Raw genomic sequence first — 20,278 nt, 5'->3', positions numbered from 1 at the left:
CGAAGACGCACCACGCTCACGAGGTCATACTGCAGCCGCTTCTTCAGCGACCAAACGACGCAACGATTCGCGCCGAGCCACGCTCTCTCTTCCTCTCAAGGATCGTCTTCTGCACCGTCGATGATGCTTGCTGCTTATCACACTAGGTACACGCACGCACATAATCCCGATCTATGCGCGACCCTACCCAACCCGTTCATGGTCAACATGTTCCCAGCTCCCAACAGATTTCTTGCTCCCCACTCTTCTGCACGTGCTGTTCTTGCGCACGCAGCAAACTCTCGCTTTCCGGCGTTCTCTCCCACCCTTGCAGCGTCGCGGCGCGGCATTCCAAACAATCACGGTTGAAATTTTTTACACACACAATATCTTAAACAATAATTCCTCCAGGGTGCGAGGCCGCCATTTTTAAAGGCCGGAGCACAATGGATCCGGTTGGCAATCCGTTTTTTTGACATTTGTTTTAAATTAACATGATCAAATGGGTCAACGCAGAATGCGTCCGGAATGAGTTTGCGGTTTTGTACTAAAGTGTACTAAACGCAAACTCGACCGCAAAGTCCGCCGGAAGATTTGACACATTTCAAATCTTGCGCTTGACTTTGCGGCGAGCGTTTTATTTTGGTTGTGTTTTTGATTTGATTAATTGAGTGTTTGTCCCAACGAAAAGTTAAAATAGACCCGAAAAACTGCGCCTTTACGGATTTAAACGGCGGAAACAGGGAGAAAAGAAGGTAAGGAAACAAAATTGCCTAATTATCTTAAAAAATAAATGTTTTACTTTCAGCCGTAACCACTGCAGTGCGATCATTCAGGAGCCGATGCCTACGGATCTCAGACTAGTATAGCAGATGCTGTTTCTCCTGCCATCGGCAAATCAAGTAGTTTGATCCAAACTGGTAATACGGCGTGAACAGAATCCCGTAAAAATTGATGCTCAAATCAAGTTTTTTCCTGGAAGCCTCAATTCAGGGAACTGCAGTGCCTTGCGAAAAAAAAGTGCAATGTTTGGTGCCATGTAAAGTTTACGATAACCCCACCGGCGAAACCTTAATTACATTCATAAGCAGCACTTCTTAGCAAACGATTTTCCCTTCAGTCGATCGATAATCAGTAATATTTTAATAAATTTGTGGATGCAAACATTCGAAAGGGATCTTATTGGACACTTCGAATACGGGCAACGTCAGGGAAATCAAGTGGCAGCATCCAATAGGTATCGCCTCAGGTATCGCGTTCTGGGAATGTCTAATCTTAATTCTTTTCAGTATTGCCATTTACAAATTTGTTTTTCGTAACTTCCCAACAGGGACAAATCCCGCTGCTCAGCTTAATGTTTAATGTAAAAGTGATTATAAACTGTGAACTTTCTCCGCAACTCATCATTTTGCGTTTGTATATCGTGTGGCAGCCACGAAGATATCTCTGCCATGTACAGCATAGCTGGGATTCCCATAGTACATGGGACAACTATGCTGCATACGGCGCTCAAGAAAATCAAGGTAATTTACATAACCGAACCCGTCACTCTCAGCGTGGTCTTACTGAATACCGCTTCGGCTACTTAATGCCAATTAGTGACTTATGACTGATTGTTTGTCTTACGCCTTTTATGATATATAATTTACCAGGCGTCTTGCCGCCGATAAAAGTTCCCAGGAGAAAGTTGGTCTGAACACTAATTTTTATAGGTATGTTTCTGTTGGATTCACAAGCTGTGGTTATATGGGCCAAACTCAAACTAGATATATCGATTGAATATTTACACTTTTTTTTAATTACAGTTGGAAAAGTAACGTGTCCATCTACCGAGAATCTAGCAAAATGGATGATACACAAAATATCGTAAGTATAAGCATTTTAAAAAGTCGTCATTTTTCCTCAATCACACTAATTAAAGAATGCCAAAAAACTTTGTGATAAAAGTGCACCATCGGCTTCGGTGCAGCTGTACTTTTTTTTTGCAGCGACTTAACCATTCGGCATTCTTTACCATTTCTTTACAGGAGGAGGAGACAAGCAATGTCAACGAAAAAATTATTGCATTTGTGAAAGAACATAAGGTACTCTACGATAAAAGTATGCGGGCATACAAGAACAATAATAACAGAAACAAGCTTTGGGCGCAGTTGGCATCAGAAATCGACATGGACGGTAAGCCTATTAGATTATTTGAGACATTAGTCCACATGTGTTGCATAATTTGTGCCCAAAATCCGTTAGTTGACAAGCGTGAAGTTGTTGAAGCTAATCCACCAGGGCCGGATCTAAGGGGGGGGGGGGGGGGCCCGGGGCCCCGGGCCCCCACATTTTAGGGGCCCCCACATTTTAGGGGCCCCCACAAAAACATTTTTTGGTTGCTAACATTAGCTTTATTTTTCATATTGCTCAAGTACTGTTCGAAAATAAGGAAAAATATTTTTGGTTATCTCTCCGAGGGGCCTCCACATCCGCTCGGGCCCCGGGCCCCCACAATCCTTAATCCGGGCCTGTAATCCACCATGGCTTTCTGTCTCAGAGCTTATGAATAAATGCCCCAGAAAAGATCAAGCGAAAATTGAATTTCTAACTCCGGTTGCTGTTAAGAATGTTGAAAAAACATGTTCTCCTTTTAGTGATATCAAATTTAAAACTACAGTGGTTTTCACCAGGTCCCATAAAGTCATAGCTGTAAAGTCGTGGGTATTCTGCATGATGGGTTCGATTCTCAGTCGGTCCAGGAACTTTTCGTAACAGAAATTTTCTTAACTTCCTCGGACATAAACTATAAACTATCTTCGTGCTCGCCACCCGATAGACACATGCAAAACTTGTCATTGGTAGAGGAACCTCTCAATAGGAGGAAATCAGTGAAGTACTAGATTGAAAGTAGTGAGCTGGATTTTTGTATGGTGAGATGATCAATTCTCCATTTCTGCAATGAAATGGTGCAAACAGCGTAGGTTATATGATTTATTGACTAATTTGATGCTGTTTGAGCAAAAGTTTGGATAACTGTGTTGTTGAAGTTGCAGGAAAAAATAATACAACAATACAGTTGTTCAAACTTTTGCTCAAATAGCATCAAATTAGCCAATAAATCATATAACCTACGCTGTTTGCACCATTTCATTGCAGAAATGGAGAATTGATCATCTCACCATACAAAAATCCAGCTCACTACTTTCAATCTAGTACTTCACTGATTGCCTCCTATTAAAAACTGTGGAATTGCTCATAGAATTCTAAGCTGAGATACCGGCTTTGTCCCAGTTAGGACGTTACGCCAAGAAGAGGAGGAGAGGTTTTCGATTTTATCACGATTGAACAGCAATTTACCGTGTATTAAGCGGAACCGTGGATTTAGCTAAATGGAAATTACCTATAAGAATATGTTTTTATTCCAAATTTATAAACTACACAATATTGAATTATAATTCACAATTTTTATCAGTTTTGCAGAACTTGCGAAGGTTTATATTATAGTACTTAAGGCATAAATAAATAAAATAAATTATATACTCCTCCAAGGATTCCCTTCAGAATTCTCCAATGGTTCCTCAACGAACTTTTCATGGAATTTCTTCAGGTACTTCTCATAGGATTCCTTCAGGAAATCCTCAAGAAATTATCCCAGGAATTCCTTCAGGGATTCCCTCAAGAATTCCACTAGGAACTTCCTCCAGAATCTCCAGGAATCTCTCCAAGAACTCTTTCACGATATTGTCTCAGAAATTCCTCCAGGGAATTCCCCCAGGAATTCCCTCAAGAATTCCTTCAACTAAAATTCCTCTCCAGGAATTCCCTAAAGTACTCCTTCAGGGATTCCCTTTGAACCCTAGAAATTCCTTCGGAGATTCTTTCAGGAACAGCGCCAGGGATTATTTCAAGAATTTCTCCACGAACATTTCTTGGGATTCCACCAGAAAAACCTCCTGGGATTCATTCAATAATGCCTACTGAAATTCTTTTAGGAACTCCTCCTGGGATTCCTCCAAGAATTTGTGGATGTGGGTTTGTTCGGCCAATGACCATTTTGTATGGACAAATTTAAAATTTTGTATGGACAAATGACCAAGGGGGGGGGGAAGGTTGTTGGTTGAAAAGTCCCAAAGAAGTGGTTTATGGACAGCCCCTAAGTGCATTCCTCCAGCAATTGTTGATTCAAAAAATCATCCAGCGATAGCTTCAGGGATTTCTCCAGGAATTCTTCCAGACATTTCTCCAGGAATTTCTTCAGGCATTCTCCAAGAAATTCCTCCAATAATTCCAATACGGATTTCTCCAGGAAGATATCTACAGGAGATATCTTAACGGATTCCTCCAAGGGCTTGTCTAGGAATTCTTTCAGTGATGACTATATGAATTCTTTCAGGAATTTCTCCAGGAATTCTTTCAGAGATTCCCCCAGGAATTCCTCCAGAAACTCATCAAGAAATTCTTTCGGGTACTCCTCCAGATATTCCTACAGGAATTCCTCCAGGGGTTCCTTGATGCATTTCTCCAGCAATTACTCCTGGCGTTCCTTCAGGAATTCATCCAGCGATTCCTACAGGGATTTCTCCAGGAATTCATCCAAGCATTCTTCCAGGAATTCCTCCAGGGCTTCCTCTTGAAATTTAAGGATATCTCCAGGAATTCCTTCAGAAATTCTTCTAAGAATTAATAATAATACAGTCTTACAGGAACTCCTTCAGAGATACTCCAGGGATTCCTCCAAGGATTCCTCTAGAGATTCCTCCAGGAATTCCTTCAGAATTTCCTCCAGCAATTCTTCCAGAGATTCTTCCAGGGATTCCTCCAGAAATTCTTCCGGGGACTCCTCCAAGAATTTCTCCAGATATTCCTTCAGCGATTACTGCAGGACTTCCTTCAGGGAGTCTTCCAAGAATTCCTCCGGGATTTCCTCCAAGAACTCCAGAGATTTCTCCAAAAAATCCTCCAGAAATTCCAAAGTTTCCTTCAGGAATTCCTCCAGCAATTACTCCAGGCATTTCTCCAGGAATTCCTCCAGCGATTCTTCCAGCAATTACTCCAGGCATTCATCTAGGAATGCTTCAGGAATGCCTTTAAAAAATTATCAGGAATTCATTTAAATATTCCTTGAGGAATTGCCTTCAAGAACTCCTCCAGGAATTTCTCCACGAATTCCTCCTGGGAATGCTCCAGGAACTCCTCCAGCGATTCCTCCAGGAATTTCTCCAGGGATTCTTCCAGACATTTCTCCAGGAATTCCTCCAGCAATTCTTCCAGCAATTACTACAGGCATTCATCCAGGAATGCCTTCAGGAAGGCCTTTAAATTTTTAATCAGCAATTCATTCAAATATTTCTTGAAGAAAGAATTTCTCCCCAGATTCCTCCTGGGGTTGCTCCAGGAATTCCTTCAGCGATTCCTCCAGGGATTGTTCCAGACATTTCTCCAGGATTTTTTCAGACATTCTTCCAGAAATGCCGCCAGTATTTCCACTAGGAATCCTCCAGGAATTCCTTCAGGGATTCCTAAAAGAATTTCTTAAGAGATATCTCCAGGGATTCCTCCAAGGTTTTCTCTAGGGATTCCTCCTATAATTCGTGTAGCATTCCTCCAGGACTTTCTCAAGGGATTCTTCCAGGATTTCTTCCAGGAATTCCTCCGGGGATTACTCCAGCAATTTCTCTAGGGATTCCTTCAGGGATACTTTCAGGGCTTCCTCCAGGAATTTTTGCAGCAGTTGCTCCAGGAATTCTTCCTGGGATAGCTCCATGAATTCCTCCTGCGATTCCTCTAGGGATTTCTTAAGGAATTTCTCCAGGAATTCCTTCAGCCATTCTTCCAGAAATTCTTCCAGTATTTCTACTAGGGATTTCTCTAGGAATTCCTTCAGGGCTTCTTACAGGAATTCCTTCAGAGATATCTCCAGGAATTCCTCCAAGGATTCATCAAGGGATTTCTTCAGGAAAGACTCCGGGGATTCATTCAGGGATCTTACATGAATTCCTTAAGAGATATCTCCAGGAAATTCCTTCAGGAATTCATCCAGAAATTCCTCCAGAAATTCCTCCAGCAATTTTCCCGGAGGTTCTTCCAAGGATTCTTCCAGGAATTCTTCCGGGGATTCCTCCAAGAACCTATCCAGTTATTTATTCAGCAATTATTCTAGGTATTCCTTCAGGATTCATTCAGAGATTTCTACAGGGATTTCCCCAGGAATACCTCCAGGCATTTTTATAGAAATTCCTCCACAAATTGCTCAAGGGTTTCCTCCAGAAATTCCTTCAAGAAATCCTTCAAAGATATCCCTAGGGATTTGTTCAGGAATTACTCCACGGTTTCCACCAGAGATTTCTCCAAGAACTCCTACAGAAATTTCTCTAGGGATTCCTCCAGGACTTCCTCCAGGGATACTTCCAGGACTTCCTCCAGGAATTTCTCCAGCAATTACTCAGGAATTCCTCCTGGGATTGCTCCATGATTTCTTTCTGCGATTCCTCCAGGGATTTATTGAGTAATTCCTCAAGACATTTCTCCATGAATTTCTCCAAGAATTCCTTCAGTCATTCTTCCAGAAATTCCTCCAATATTTCTACTGGGGATTTCTCCAGGAATTCCTTCAGGGATTCTTACAGGAATTCCTTCAGAGATGTCTCCAGGGATTACTCCAAAGATTCCTCAAGGTATTCCTTCAGGGAGAACTCCAAGAAATCCTTCAGGGATCTTACAGGAATTCTTTCAGAGATATCTCCAGGGATTCTTCCAAGGATTTCTCCAGGAATTTCTTCAGAAATTCATCCAGGAAATCTTCCAGAATTTCCTCCGGGAATTCTTCCGAAAATTCTTCCAGGGATTCCTTCAGCAAACTATTCCATAGCATAGCATAGCATAGCATGAATACTTGCACAAATCTTGGATGGAGTTGCAAAGTTGAATATATCCATTGACATTGGTGATGTCGCTACTATCTACAATGTCATAGACCCACTCAGCTCCACACACCTGGCCAAGTCCTTGCAAGCATTTATCCCTTCATCAACTTAGAAAGAGCCCAGAACTGAAGCAGCTTCCAATAGATGAAAGGATGTTGAAAATAGCGAATTTTCAACTTACAAGTAGTTATATAACAATATAAAGTATAAAGAGTGTAATCAGAAAGATCTCACCAATTTCCGCGTAGTCCACTGATCTGCTTGAAATCGATCTCTTCCGGGCCTGTCTCCGAGATCTGAAATCCGAAACACACATCTTCAAACGAAGACGATTCTTCCAAATTCTGAACAGTTAAATGCACAAATTGACACACTACAAGTGTTCACGTCCATCTCCACTAAGTCGCCGTACATTATCTCAGTAGAAGAGCACACCTCACTGATCCTCTTCGGTATCACACGCGGTATCTTTTCACCGGCCGAATTGAATTTTCAGCGGAGACGAGAAAAAACGTGACAGCTAATCGAAAACCTCCTTCAGCAAACTATTCCAGGCTCCAAAATATGAACATTCACGGTATGCTAAATTATTATTTGAACAAAAATTCTTTGGAATTGATCCTAAACACTTCTACTACACTGATGGATCTTTTATTGCTAACAATGCAGGTTTCGGAGTTTATAATTTTTGTACAGCTCATTTTTTCAAACTAGAATCCCCTTGTTCTATATTTGTTGCGTTGTATTTCACATGCAAATTAATTCAGAAACTATCACCGGGTTTGTTCCTAATTTGTTCAGATAGTTTGAGTCCCATAAATTCACTTAAAACCAATCAGTTCAATTGTAAAACACATTATATTATTTTATTATTGAAAGAATGCACTCCAAGAGATTCATAATCAATTTTTGTGGGTTCCTGCTCATTGTCAAATTTATGGAAATGAGCAAGCTGATTCCTTAGCTAAATTAGGTGCTACTCGTGGAATAATTTATAATCGCAAATTTTTATTTCGATTGAAACTTGGCAGGCCGATTGGAATTCCAGTGAGAAAGGTCGTTGGTGTCATTCTATATATCCAATGGTATAAAATGAATTCAAATTATTCTTTACCTCAATCCGTACGTGATATTCTTGGCAGTAGAAATTCATCAATTATGAAACTCCTTTTTTCGTATCTACAGGATATTTCTTATAACGTTTGATGCTGCCTTTTTTTATTTTTTTATTTTCAGTCTTCAAAACTCCCCTCCTGACAGAGTACCTTGGCTTTTGATTCACGCTTGACGAACTCCTATCAAGATCGCGGCTCGGTTATGGATTGTTTTCCGGAGGAGCCTTTAGATATAGTTTATATTGTAACGTTTTCTGAAAAGATAAAGAGGTTTTGTGCCTTTTTGAGAAAGATTTCAAAATTGCGGAAATCACTCAAAGGGGCTTTTCCCTCTTTCAAAATTTTTAGTTAGAAAAAAAAATTAAACTTTCTCAGGCATTCCTCCAGAACCTCTTCAGATATTCATTCAGCAATTATTCCAGGTATTCCTTCAGATTCATTCAGCGATTCCCTCCAGGAGTTCTTCCAGAAACTCCTCCAGGAATTCTTCCGGGGATTCCTCCAGGAATTACTCCAGGGGTTCCTCCAAGAACTCCTTAAAGATTTTTCTAGGGATTACTCCAGAAATTCCTCCAGGGATTCTTCTAGGAATTCCTCCAAGAACGCCAGAGATTCCTCCAGGGATTCTTTCAACAGTTACTCCAGGCATTCCTCTTAGAATTCATCCAGAAATTCCTTGAGGAATACTCCTTCACGAATTCCTCCAATTACGCACCGGATTTTTTCCAGGAATTCTTCCAGACATTTCTCCAGCATTTTTTTCTGGAATTCCTCCAGGCATTCTTCCAGAAATTCCTCCAATAATTCCACTAGGGATTTCTCCAGGGATTCCTTAAGAAATTCCTCCAAGGGTTCTTCCAGGAATTCCTTCAAAGATAGTTTAAGAAATTCCTCCAGGGATTCCTTTAGAAATTCCTCCAAGGGTTCTTCCAAGAATTTCTTCAGGGATGACTACAGGAATTCCTTCTGAAATTCTTCCAAGGATTTTTCCAGGAATTTCTCCAAGGATGACTCAAGGAATTCTTTCAGGGATTTCTCCAGGGATTCCTCCAGGAATTCTTCCAGTATTCCTCCTGGGATTACTCCAGAGATTTCTCCTAGAGTTCTGCCCGAGACTCCTCTAAAAGCTCCTCCAGTGATCCCTCCTGGAATTCTTCATGGAGTTCCTTCAGGAATGTCTCCTAGGATTACTCCAGGGATTCTTCCTGGATTTCCTCCAAAAACTCCTACAGGGATTTTTCCAAAAAATCCTCCAGAGATTCTCCAGCGATTACTTCTGGCATTCCTGTAGCAATTTCTCCAGGTATTTCTCCAGGAATCCCCCCAGGGATCGCTACAGGAATTCCTTCTGTAATGATCCCTCGCAAATTCTTCCAGGCATTCTTCCAAAAGTTCCTCCAGGAATATCAATAGGAATTCTTCCAGGTATTCCTCCTGAAATTCTTTCAGGGATCCCTCCAGAAATTCTTCCGGGGATTCCTGCAGGGATTTCTCCAGAAGGTATTCCAGGAATTCTTTAGGGGATTCCTCCAAGAATTCCTCTAGGCATTCCTCCAGGAATTCTTCCGGGGATTCCTCCAGTAATTTCTCAAGGAATTATTTCAGGAATACCTTGACGGATTTCAGGAAGAAACCTTGCATTCAGGAATTCCTCTAGAATTTCTTCCGGAGATTCCTCCAACAACTCATTCAAGGATTCATCCAGGGATTCCCCCAGGAATGCCTCCAGTAACTTTTTTTTCTTTTAGCAACATGTATTATTTCAAGAATTCCTTTAATGATTCCTTAACGAACTTCTCATGGCAGTTTTTCAGACACTCCTACTGGGATTCCTCCAGGAATTTCTCGAGAAATTCCCCCAGGCATTCCCTAAAAAATTCTGGGAGTTCAATTCTGGAGGAATCCTCCAAAAGCCCCTTCAGGAATACCTTCAGGAAATTTATCAGGAATTCCTCCAGGGATTCATCAAGAAATTCCGATATGAATTCTTCCGATGATTCCTCCAGGAACTTCTCCAAGGATTTCTCCAAGAACTCATCCAAGTATTCCTTCAAGGATTCTCCCTGGAATTCCTCCAGGAACTCTTTACTGACAGGTATTATTACAAGAAATGCTGCAATGGTTCCTCAACGAACATCTCATGGAATTTCTACATGTACTCCTGGGATTCCTCCAGGAACTCCCCAAAAAATTCACCCAGGAATTCCTCAAGGAATTTCTAGAGAAATTCCTCCAGGAATTCCCTCAAAAATTTCTCCAGAGAGTCCTTCCAAATTTGTACTCAAAGAATTCTCTCAAGGATTCCTCTTGGGGATTTTCATACGAATTCATTCTGGGCATTACTTCCAAACCAAATGTTTGTATCAAGCATTTCAGCATTATTTGTGAATTTCTTTGAAGATACACACTTAATTTTGAATACCGAATTTGTTAAAATTTTGAGGAAATTAGAACAGCCGAATACAGCAAAAATGGATTGTATTCCTTGGAAAACAGTGTGTAGTGCCTTTTGCTGACGATATTGCAAAACGCAGTGTTTCGCGCAACATGTCCACCCAAGGGCGTAGCCAGGGGGGCAGGGGGGGGGGCGTGGCCCCCCCCTGACCGAGCAACTATGCAGGAATTCCTTCAGAAATTCTTGGAGGAAATTCGAAAATTCCTGAGGGTATTCCTTCGGAAATACCTGGAGGAATTCCTTTGGAAATTCCTGAAGGAATTCCATCCAAAATTCCTGGAGAAATCTCTTCAAAAATTCCTAGAATTCCATCGGAAATTCCTGGAGCAATTCCTTCGGAAATTCCTTGAGGAATTCGGGAATTCCTTGGGCAAATCTTGGATGAATACCTTCGGAGATTCCTGGAGGAATTCTTTCAGAAATCCATAGAGAAATTCGTGAGGAAATCCTTAGGTGAATTCTTTACGAAATTCCTGGACAAAATAATTCCAAACTTCCTGGAGGAATTCTTTTGGAAAGTCCTGGAGGAATTCCTTCGGAAATTGCTGGACGAATGTCATTGAAAATTCCTGGAGTAATTCCTTCGGAAAGTCCTGGAGGAATTCCTTCGGAAAGACGTGGACGAATTTTTTCGGAAATACTTTTTTTTTTGAAATTCTTGCAAGAATTCCTTCGGAAATTCCTAGCGGAATTTCTGGAGGAATTCCTTCGGAAATTCCTGGAGGTATTATTTCGGAAATTCCTGGAGGAATTCCTTCTGAAATTCCTGGAGGTATTCCTTCGGAAATTCCTGGAGAATTTTTTTTCGGAAAGTCTTTTTGGATTTTATTTTTGGAAATTCCAAGAGGAATTCCCTCGAAAATTCATGAAGGAATTCCTTTACAAATTCTGTTAGAATTCCTTCAAAAATTCCTGGAGGAATTCTTTTAGTAATTTCGGGAGGAATTCCTTCGGAAATTGCTGGACAAGTTCTTTTGGAAATTCCTGGAGGAATTCCTTCAGAAATTCCTGGAGGATTTTTTTCGGAAATTCTTTTTAGATTTGTTTTAATTCCTGGAGGAATACCGTTGGAAATTCCTAGTAGAATTCCTTCGGAAAATCCTGAAAGAATTCTTTCGGAAATTCCGGGAGGAATTCCTTCGGAAATTCCATTAGGAATTCCTTCAAAAAATTCCTGGAGGAATTCTTTCAAAAATTTTGGGAGGAATTCCTTCGGAAATTTTTGGACGAATTCTTTTGGAGATTCCCGGAGGAATTCATTCGGAAATTCCAGAAGAAATTCCTTTAGGAATTCCTGGAGGAATTCTTTCGGAAATTACTGAAGGAATTCCATCGGAAATTGCTGGACGAATTCCATTGGAGATTCCTGGAGGAATCCCTTCGCAAAATCCTGGAAGAATTCCTTCGGAAATTTCTGGAGAAATTCCATCGGAAATTCCTGAAGGACTTCGTTCGGGAATTACTGGAGGAATTCCATCGAAAATTCCTTGGCGAGGTCCTTCGAAAAATCTTGGATGAATACTTTCGGAAATTTCTGGAGGAATTCTTTCAGAAATTCCTCCAGGAATTCCTTCGGAAATTGCTGGACGAATTCTTTTGGAAATTCCTGGAGGAATGCCTTCGGAAATTCCTGGAGGAATTCCTTCAGAAATTCCTGGAGGATTTTTTTCGGAAATTCTTTTTAGATTTTTTTTCTTTGAAATTCCTGGAGAAATACCGTTGGAAATGCCTAGCAGAAGTCCTTCGGAAAATCCTGAAGGAATTCTTTCGGAAATTCCGGGAGGAATTCCTTCGGAAATTCCATTAGGAATTCCTTCAAAAAATTCCTGAAGGAATTCTTTCAAAAATTTCGGAAGGAATTCCTTCGGAAATTTCTGGACGAATTCTTTTGGAGATTCCCGGAGGAATTCATTCGGAAATTCCAGGAGAAATTACTTAAGGAATACCTGGAGGAATTCTTTTGGAAATTCCTGAAGGAATTCCATCGGAAATTGCTGGAAGAATTCCATTGGAAATTCCTGGAGGAATTCTTTCGGAAATTCCTGACGGAATTCCATCGGAAATTGCTGGACGAATTCCATTGGAAATTCCTGGAGGAATTCCTTCCAAATTTCTTGAAGGAATCCCTTCGCAAAATCCTGGAAGAATTCCTTCTGAAATTTCTGGAGAAATTCCATAGGAAATTCCTGAAGGACTTCGTTGGGAAATTACTGGAGGAATTCCATCGAAAATTCCTTAGCAAGGTCCTTCGAAAAATTTTGGATGAATACTTTCGGAATTCTCTGGAGGAATTCTTTCAGAAATTCCGGGAAGAATTCCTTCGGAAACGGGATGAATGACCCATAAAAGGTTAAAATCCCTGGTAATAAACAAACAAACAACAACAATTCCTTCGGAAATTGCTGGAAGAATTCCTTCGGAAATTCCTGAGGGAATTCCTTCGGAAATTCCTGAAGGAATTCGTTCGGAAATTCCTTCGGAAATTTCTGGAGGAATTCCTTCGGAAATTTCTTGGGGAGTTTCCTCGAAAAATCTTGGATGAATACCTCCAGAAATTTCTGGAGGAATTCTTTCAGAAATCTATAGAGAAATTCCTGAGAAAATCCTTGGATGAATTCCTTAGGACATTCCGGGATAAAAATCATTCTAAACTTCTTAGAGGAATGCTTTTTATGATTCCTGGAGGAATTCCTTCGGAAATTTTTGGACGAATTCCTTTGGAAATTCCAGGAGGAATTCCTTCGGAAATTGCTGGAATAATTTCTTCGGAAATTACATCAAGAATTCCTTCGGAAATTCCTGGAGGTATTCTTTCGGAAATTCCTGGAGGAATTCCTTCTGAAATTCCTGGAGGTATTCCTTCGGAAATTCCTGGACAATTTTTTTCGGAAAGTCTTTTTGGATTTTATTTTTGGAAATTCCAAGAGGAATTCCCTCGAAAATTCATGGAGGAATTCCTTTACAAATTCCGTTAGAATTCCTTCAAAAATTCCTGGAGGAATTCTTTCGGAAATTCCGGGAGGAATTCCTTCGGAAATTGCTGGACGAATTCGTTTGAAGATTCATGGAGGAATTCCTTTGGAAATTCCTGCAGGAATTCTTTCGGAAATTCTTGGAGGAATTTCTTTAAAAAATCCCGGAGGAATTCCATTGGAAATTCCTGGAGGAATTCCTTTGGAAATTTCCAAAGGAATTTCTCCATGAATTTCCGATGTAACTCCACCAGGAATTTTGCGAATTAATTCCTTCAGGATTTTCCGAATGAATTCCTCCATATATTTCCGAGAGAATTCCTTCAGGAATTTCCGTGGCAATTCCTCCAGGAATTTCGGAGGGAAATCCTCCAGGAACTTCCGGAGAAATTCCTCCAGGAAACTTCGGAAAAATTCCTCCACAAATTTCTGGAGGATTTACTCTAGGAATTTCCGGAGGAATTCCTCCAGGAATTTCCGAAGGAATTCTTCCAGGAATTCCTCTTGAAATTTTCAAAGAATTTCCTCCTGGAATTTCCGAAGAGATTCCTTCATGAATGTCCGAAGAAATCCCTCCATGAATTTTCAAAGGAATTCCTCCACGAATTGCCGAACAAATTCCTCCAGGAATTTTTCCAAGGAATTTCTAAAGGATTTTCCGAAGGAATGCCTCCATGAATTTCCGAAGGAATTTCTCCAGAAGTTTTCCGACGGAATTCCTCTACGAATTTCTGAAGAAATTCCTCGAGGAATTTCCGGAGGAATTCCTCCAAGAATTTCCGAAGAAATTCTTCTAGGAATTTTCAAAGGAATTCCTCTTGGAATTTTTAAAGGATGTCCTCCTGGAATTTCCGAAGGAATTCCTCCATGAATTTGCGAATGAATTCCTCCAGGAATTTTGCGACGGAATTTCTAAAGAATTTTCCGAAGGAATTCCTCCATGAATTTCCAAAGGAATTTCTCCAGGAATTTTGCGAAGGAAATCCCAAAGCATTTTCCGAAGAAGTTCCTCCATGAATTTCCGAAGGAATTGCTCCAGAAATTTTCCCAAAGAATTCATTCACGAATTTCTGAAGGAATTCCTCCACGAATATTCAAAGGAATTCCTCCAGGAATTTCCTGAGAAATTCCTCCATGAATTTCCGGATGAGTTTCTTCAGAAATTTCCGAAGGAGATCCTCCATGAATTTTTAAAGAAATTCCTTCTGCAATTTCCGAAGGAATTCCTCCTGGAATTTCCGAAAGAATTCCTTCATAAATTTCCGAAGGAATTCCACCTGGAATATTCAAAGGATTTCCTGCCGGAATTTCCGAGGGAATTTTTTCATGAATGTCCAAAGGAATTCCACCAGGAATTTCCGAAGGAATTTTTTCATGAATGTCCAAAGGAATTCCACCAGGAATTTTCGAAAGAATTTCTTCAGGAATTCCTTCACGAAGTTCCGAAGGAGTTGCTCCATAAATTTCAGAAGGAATTCCTCCAAGACTTTTGCGAAGGAATCGCTCAAGGATTTTCTGAAGGAATTCCTCCATGAATTTCCGAAAGAATTCCTCCAGAAATTTCAGGAAGGAATTTCTCCAGTAATTTCCGAAGGAATTACTCCAGGAATTTCCGAAGAAATTCCTCCAAGAATTTTCGAAGGAACTCCTCCAAGAATTTCCGAGGAAATTCCTTCAGGATTTTCCCGAAGAATTCCTCCATGAGTTTCCGGAGGAGTTTGTCCAGGAATTTCCGTAGGAATTCCTCCAGGAATTTTCAAAGGAATTTTCAAAGGATTTTCTCCTGTATTTCCGAAGGAATTCCTCTACGAATTTCCAAAGAAATCCCTCCCGGAATTTCCAAAGAAATTTCTTATGGATTTGCCTTGAAATACCTCCAAAAATTTTTAACGGTTGTCCTCAAAAAATTTCCTTAGGATTTTTTCACATAATCCCCAAACGTGTTTCTGAAGGAATGTTTGAAGAAGTTTCTCAAGTTTTCGAAGGAGTTCCGCAATACATTTTTTTAAGGAATTAATTGAGAAATTTCCGAAGAATCTTCTGACGGATCTTTCGCTGGAATTCCTTGAGGAATTTCGTAAAGATTTATAAAAAAACGAAAAAAATCCTCAACGAACTTATCAAACAATTTCTCACGAAATTTCCGAAGGTATTGCATAAGACATTTCAGACATATGTCATAAAAATTTCCAAACGAACTCCTTGAACAATTTCCGAATTTTCCTTATCAAGGCATTTTTAAAGGAATTCTTCAAAGAATTTCCGAATGAGTTGCTCTAGGAAATAAAAAATCACAAAAAGCATTTCTTCAGGAATTTCCGAATTTTCCTTATCAAGGCATTTTTAAAGGAATTCTTCAAAGAATTTCCGAATGAGTTGCTCTAGGAAATAAAAAATCACAAAAAGCATTTCTTCAGGAATTTCCGAAATATTTTTTCAAGGAAGTTTTGAAAAATTTTTAAAGAAATTCCTTATGGAATTTCAAAAGAGATATCTCATGAGACTTTTAGTGGATTTTTTTCAATATTTTCGAAAGAATTGCTTCAGGAATTTGGGAAGGAATTCTCACAGAAATTTCCGGATGAATTCCTCCAACAATTTTTGAAGGTATTCCTCAAGGAATTTTCGGAAGAATTCCTCACGAAAATTCCGAAGGAGTTCCTCATGGAATATTCTAAATCTATTTCAAAGAAATTCCTCAAGGAATTCCCGAAGAATCCTCTAAAGGAAATCGTAGAAGAACTCTCGAAGCAATGTCTTATGGAATTTCTCAAGGAGCTTTAGAAATGAAGGAATTCCTCAAGAAATTTCTGAAGAATTTGTCAAGGAATTTCCGGTGGAATTCCTCAAGGATTTTTAAAATACATTCCTGAAATTATTTTCTAATTTATTCCTTTAAAAATTTCCGAATGCATTCCTCTAGCAACTTCCAAAGATATTCCTCCAGGAATTTCCGAAGCAATTCCTTTAGAAATTTTCAAAGAAATTTATCGGTAATTCCGAAGGAATTCATAAAAGGGTTTTTTGAAGAAATTTCTCCAAAAATTTTTTAGGGTATTCTCAAGGAAAGGAATCTTAGTTTGATTGGAATTTTTGAAAGAATTCCTGAAGAAATTCTTAAAGTATTTTCTGGAGCTTTTCAAACGGATTTCTGGTGGAGTTAGGAATGATATTTGTAAAGAATTACTGGGGAAATCCTCAAAAGAATGCATGGTGAGATTCGTAATAAAACTTCTGGAGGGATTATTGAAGAAATTTTTGAAGGTATTCCAACGGAATTACTGCAAGTTTTCCGAAGGTAATTTCTGCTGGAATATCTACATTCAAATAACCTGGAAAAATATTAAAGAAATTTCTGGAGAAACTGCTGACTAAATTCAAATTCATGATGGCATTTGTTAAGAAATTCCTGAAGCAATATCTTGAGGAATTCCTCAGGATTATAATCATATATGATTCTTCCATTGAACCATTCCTGTTAATCACCCATATTTCATACTTCACTTTTATTTTTTTTAAATGATGAAGTATTTGAACTCCTTGTTACTGCAAAGTGGTTTTCGGTATAAGGGTGCTCGCCCCCCCCCCCCCCCCCCCCTGGCCGAAAAGCTGGCTACGCCCTTGTGTCCACCAGGTGATGATAGTGTGAACTGGACGATGGATTTTCAAGAAAAGTGTTCTAGATGTTACCTTTGTTTGTCTTTGGGAATGCCATCGACAATTTTTTTGAAAATTTCTTCAGTAATTTAGTTAGAAATTATTTGCAAATTTCTTTAAAATTTCCTTGTCTATTTCTGTAGGAATTCCTTCGGCTATTCTTTTGTAAATATCTTCGAAAACTTGGACGGAGGCATCACAAATTACGCAATAATTTGTTATTTTTTTACAATTTCTACTCAAGATTTCATTTCCCAATTACAGTTTTAAAATGATTGAAAACGCTAATTAGTAATCTTTATGTATATATTTTATTTATTAGTGAAATCCTTGACAACCCGTTGGAGATCTCTAAGGGATCGATACGTAAAGGAATTAAAATCAACAGAACTATCTCATCGATCTGGAGCGGAGGCGATTGACGGCGACGACACATGGGAATTCATGGAACACATGGTATTCCTGAAAGAGCATGTTGCCAAAAGAAAGTAAGTAATGCTTAGTTTGATCATATGACAACATACTGCCCATATTCGCATAGTTGACGTAAGCGCCACTGGTAAATGCAACATACTATCCCTAATATTTAGCAAGTGTATGTACTTGTGACTAATTTTATTCAATAGAGGGCAGATAAGGGAACGTGCATAAATTACATCACGCTGCGTGACGTAATTTATGTATGTTCCAAAAAAAGTCGTGCAAAACTCAGGCCAAACATTTCAATAGGTCCTATCTGCATTTGAGAAGCTCTCTTTGTTCACTTTCTCTTTCAATTATTGCAATGTAATGGTACACTTTTTAACTACTTTTGCAGTACAAATCAAAATACGATTGTTTTGACCATCGGTCTATGCAAGGAGACAATCATAATTGCAATAAACAGCTGAAATATTAATGAAAGAGAGGGAAACCAAAGAGAGCCTCTCTCCTGCAGATAGGACCTTTAGATATGTTTGGCCTGAACTATATCCCATGTAACTTGAAACCATAAACGTATCACTTAGATCAGATTGCATTAAAAACATTAACGATGTGTTTTATAATTTGCAGGACTACGAGTAACTACGATGGGCCAGGCCAAACCGATTTTCATGAAATGGTCGAAGAACACCTTCAGGAGCATTCAGAAGGCACACTGTCTGGAACACCAACATCATCGAGGAAAAGGAAAGCCGACGACATCGACGAAAAAATGTCGTCGCTTTTGGACAAGTTCATCACCAGCAACGACAATACAAACGAGAAGCATGCAGCATTTGGCAAACTTGTTGCGCACAAATTATCGTTGTTTCCCGATCATATTTCTGATCAGGTTGAAGCTCAGATACTGAATGTCATTTACACGACTGCTGAAAATTGTCGTGCGGAAACTAGCACTCAGGAGTAGTTTAGCATGCGTGCCAAATGTAAAGATTTATCCGTCCAATAAAATCGGAACTTTTTCGGACTCATTTTAACAATACAATGTTTGCGTAATATTTTTTCTCACTGACCTGATCATCTTGAAGGAACTCCTTTAGATTCAAATCAAAGAAGAACTCCTTGAGAAATCCATCAAATTCTTGATGGAACTCCTGGAAGAATGCCTGTGGAAACTTCCAGAGAACTCCTTTAAAGATCTTCTGGAGGAATTCTTTAATGAACTTTTAGGAGAATCTTTGAAGCTATTTGCTTCTTTCGTAATCCCGATTTTATAGAATTCATTGCATGTATGTCATTTACATATGACATTTGCAATGCAAATATTTGTCGATTTCCGGTTGCAAAAGCACATGCAATGTAGCCATGAGCCTCTGCACGAATCTGGCGTACTGCTCACTCCCACAGAAAACTTGAAAACAGTTCGCACAGTAAAAGTCAAATGTGACTTTTACTGTGCGCGCTGTTTTCAAATTTTCTGTGGGAGTGAGCAGGACAGGGCAAATTCGTGCAGAGGCTCATTGGCATAGAAAGCTATCAGTAATAATTGCTGAAGTGCTCATAGAACGCTAAGCTGAGAAGAAGACTTTGTCCCGGTGAGGACGTTTCCAGAATGTGCTTCAAAAATATTAACTATTTACGATGAAAATAAAATATATAAGCAGTAAAATTTATTTATTATGCAATTATTAAATGTACATATTGATAATCTTTTTTTCACATAGCGAAGATATTGGCTGCGTCGATTTCGGATTTTGCGAAAATTCCGTTCCTAGTTAGTGGTGCACGCTTATCGATTCATACGATGAGTAAACACAAACTCACTTAATAGGTTTCGTACTTCAAAAGCTTGCTGGGAACTGTTATTGCCTCTATACAACCCAGAGAGTCCTTCAAGAGGTTGGGTCTCGTTTCGCCAATCTCCCGGCCTGATTACTTCTCCTTCTGCATTGCAGGTGTCGGTAAACGATTGGGGGCAGTATACGTCGTTGTCGGATTCTTTGAGATAGTTATGGAGAATGATCGAAGCCAAAACTATCTTTTCGGCATGTTTTGGTAACATCACCAATGTAGTTTTAAGTATCCTCCACCGAGCGACTAAAATGCCAAATGCATTTTCGATCGTTCGACGAGCACGCGATAGTCGCTTGTTGAAATTTTCTCGGATCGGTGGAAGAAGCTTTCCGGGAAACGGTCTCATCAAATTAGACTTTAAAGGGAATGCAGCATCTCCCACTATGTAATGTGGTATTTCAATGCTGGAATTCGGCAAACGTGCTGCAGGAGGTAAATTTAGAGAGCCGTCAAACAAACGTTTGCCAAATTCTGAGCTCGCGAACACTCCTCCATCGCTGTTCCCTCCATAAGCTCCGACATCTACCGACAGAAACTTGTAGTTCGCGTCACAAACCGCCATCAAATTGATACTGTGATCTCCTTTGTAGTTAAAATATTGAGATCCAGAGTTGGGCGGACACTCTATCTTTACATGTTTGCCGTCCACAGCACCACAGCAATTGGGTAAATCCCACAATCTGAAAAATTGTGCGGCGTTCCTCGACCAGTCTTCCGTCGTCAGTTCCGGCAAGAATTCGCCCTTCATTTCTGACCACAGAGCATCACACACTTCATGAATGATGTTTCTGGAGGTGCTTTCGCCTATCTTGAAGCTCCATGATAAAAACGGGATGTCTGGTCCATGCGCAAGGTAGCTAAAAAAAGCAGAATAGGATAACATAGGGTCTTGGACCATTTGGACTATTTTGGGCACTT

General features: G+C 39.7%; 1 protein-coding gene across 2 annotated transcripts; it reads left to right on the top strand.

The window, feature by feature from the left end:
* The first annotated feature begins 417 nt into the window (after positions 1-417).
* On the top strand, positions 418-18,482 carry LOC109622665 (uncharacterized). 2 transcript variants are annotated; one of them, XM_029867927.2, is made up of 6 exons: positions 418-734; positions 788-881; positions 1,785-1,845; positions 2,007-2,154; positions 17,406-17,571; positions 18,137-18,482. In XM_029867927.2, the coding sequence occupies exons 3-6, from the start codon at positions 1,825-1,827 to the stop codon at positions 18,471-18,473; spliced, it is 672 nt and encodes a 223-aa protein (XP_029723787.2). In that variant the 5' UTR covers positions 418-734; positions 788-881; positions 1,785-1,824; the 3' UTR covers positions 18,474-18,482. The 2 variants fall into 2 exon arrangements, with proteins under 2 accessions (XP_029723787.2, XP_062713701.1); XM_062857717.1 differs by having other exon boundaries at positions 788-899.
* The last annotated feature ends 1,796 nt before the right edge of the window (positions 18,483-20,278 follow it).

This window comes from Aedes albopictus, chromosome 1, assembly GCF_035046485.1.
Source record: "Aedes albopictus strain Foshan chromosome 1, AalbF5, whole genome shotgun sequence".
Classification (NCBI taxonomy): Eukaryota; Metazoa; Arthropoda; class Insecta; order Diptera; family Culicidae; genus Aedes; species Aedes albopictus.
The sequence above is the reverse complement of the archived record's forward strand: the minus strand, read 5'-3'. Positions and strand labels throughout refer to the sequence as shown.

Excerpts from the sequence above, each read along its gene's own strand:
- LOC109622665 (XM_029867927.2), top strand. The coding sequence starts at position 1,825 with ATGGATGATACACAAAATATC. Across the intron at positions 1,846-2,006 it reads TGGATGATACACAAAATATC|GAGGAGGAGACAAGCAATGT; the intron begins GTAAGTATAAGC and ends ATTTCTTTACAG. Across the intron at positions 2,155-17,405 it reads ATCAGAAATCGACATGGACG|TGAAATCCTTGACAACCCGT; the intron begins GTAAGCCTATTA and ends TTTATTTATTAG.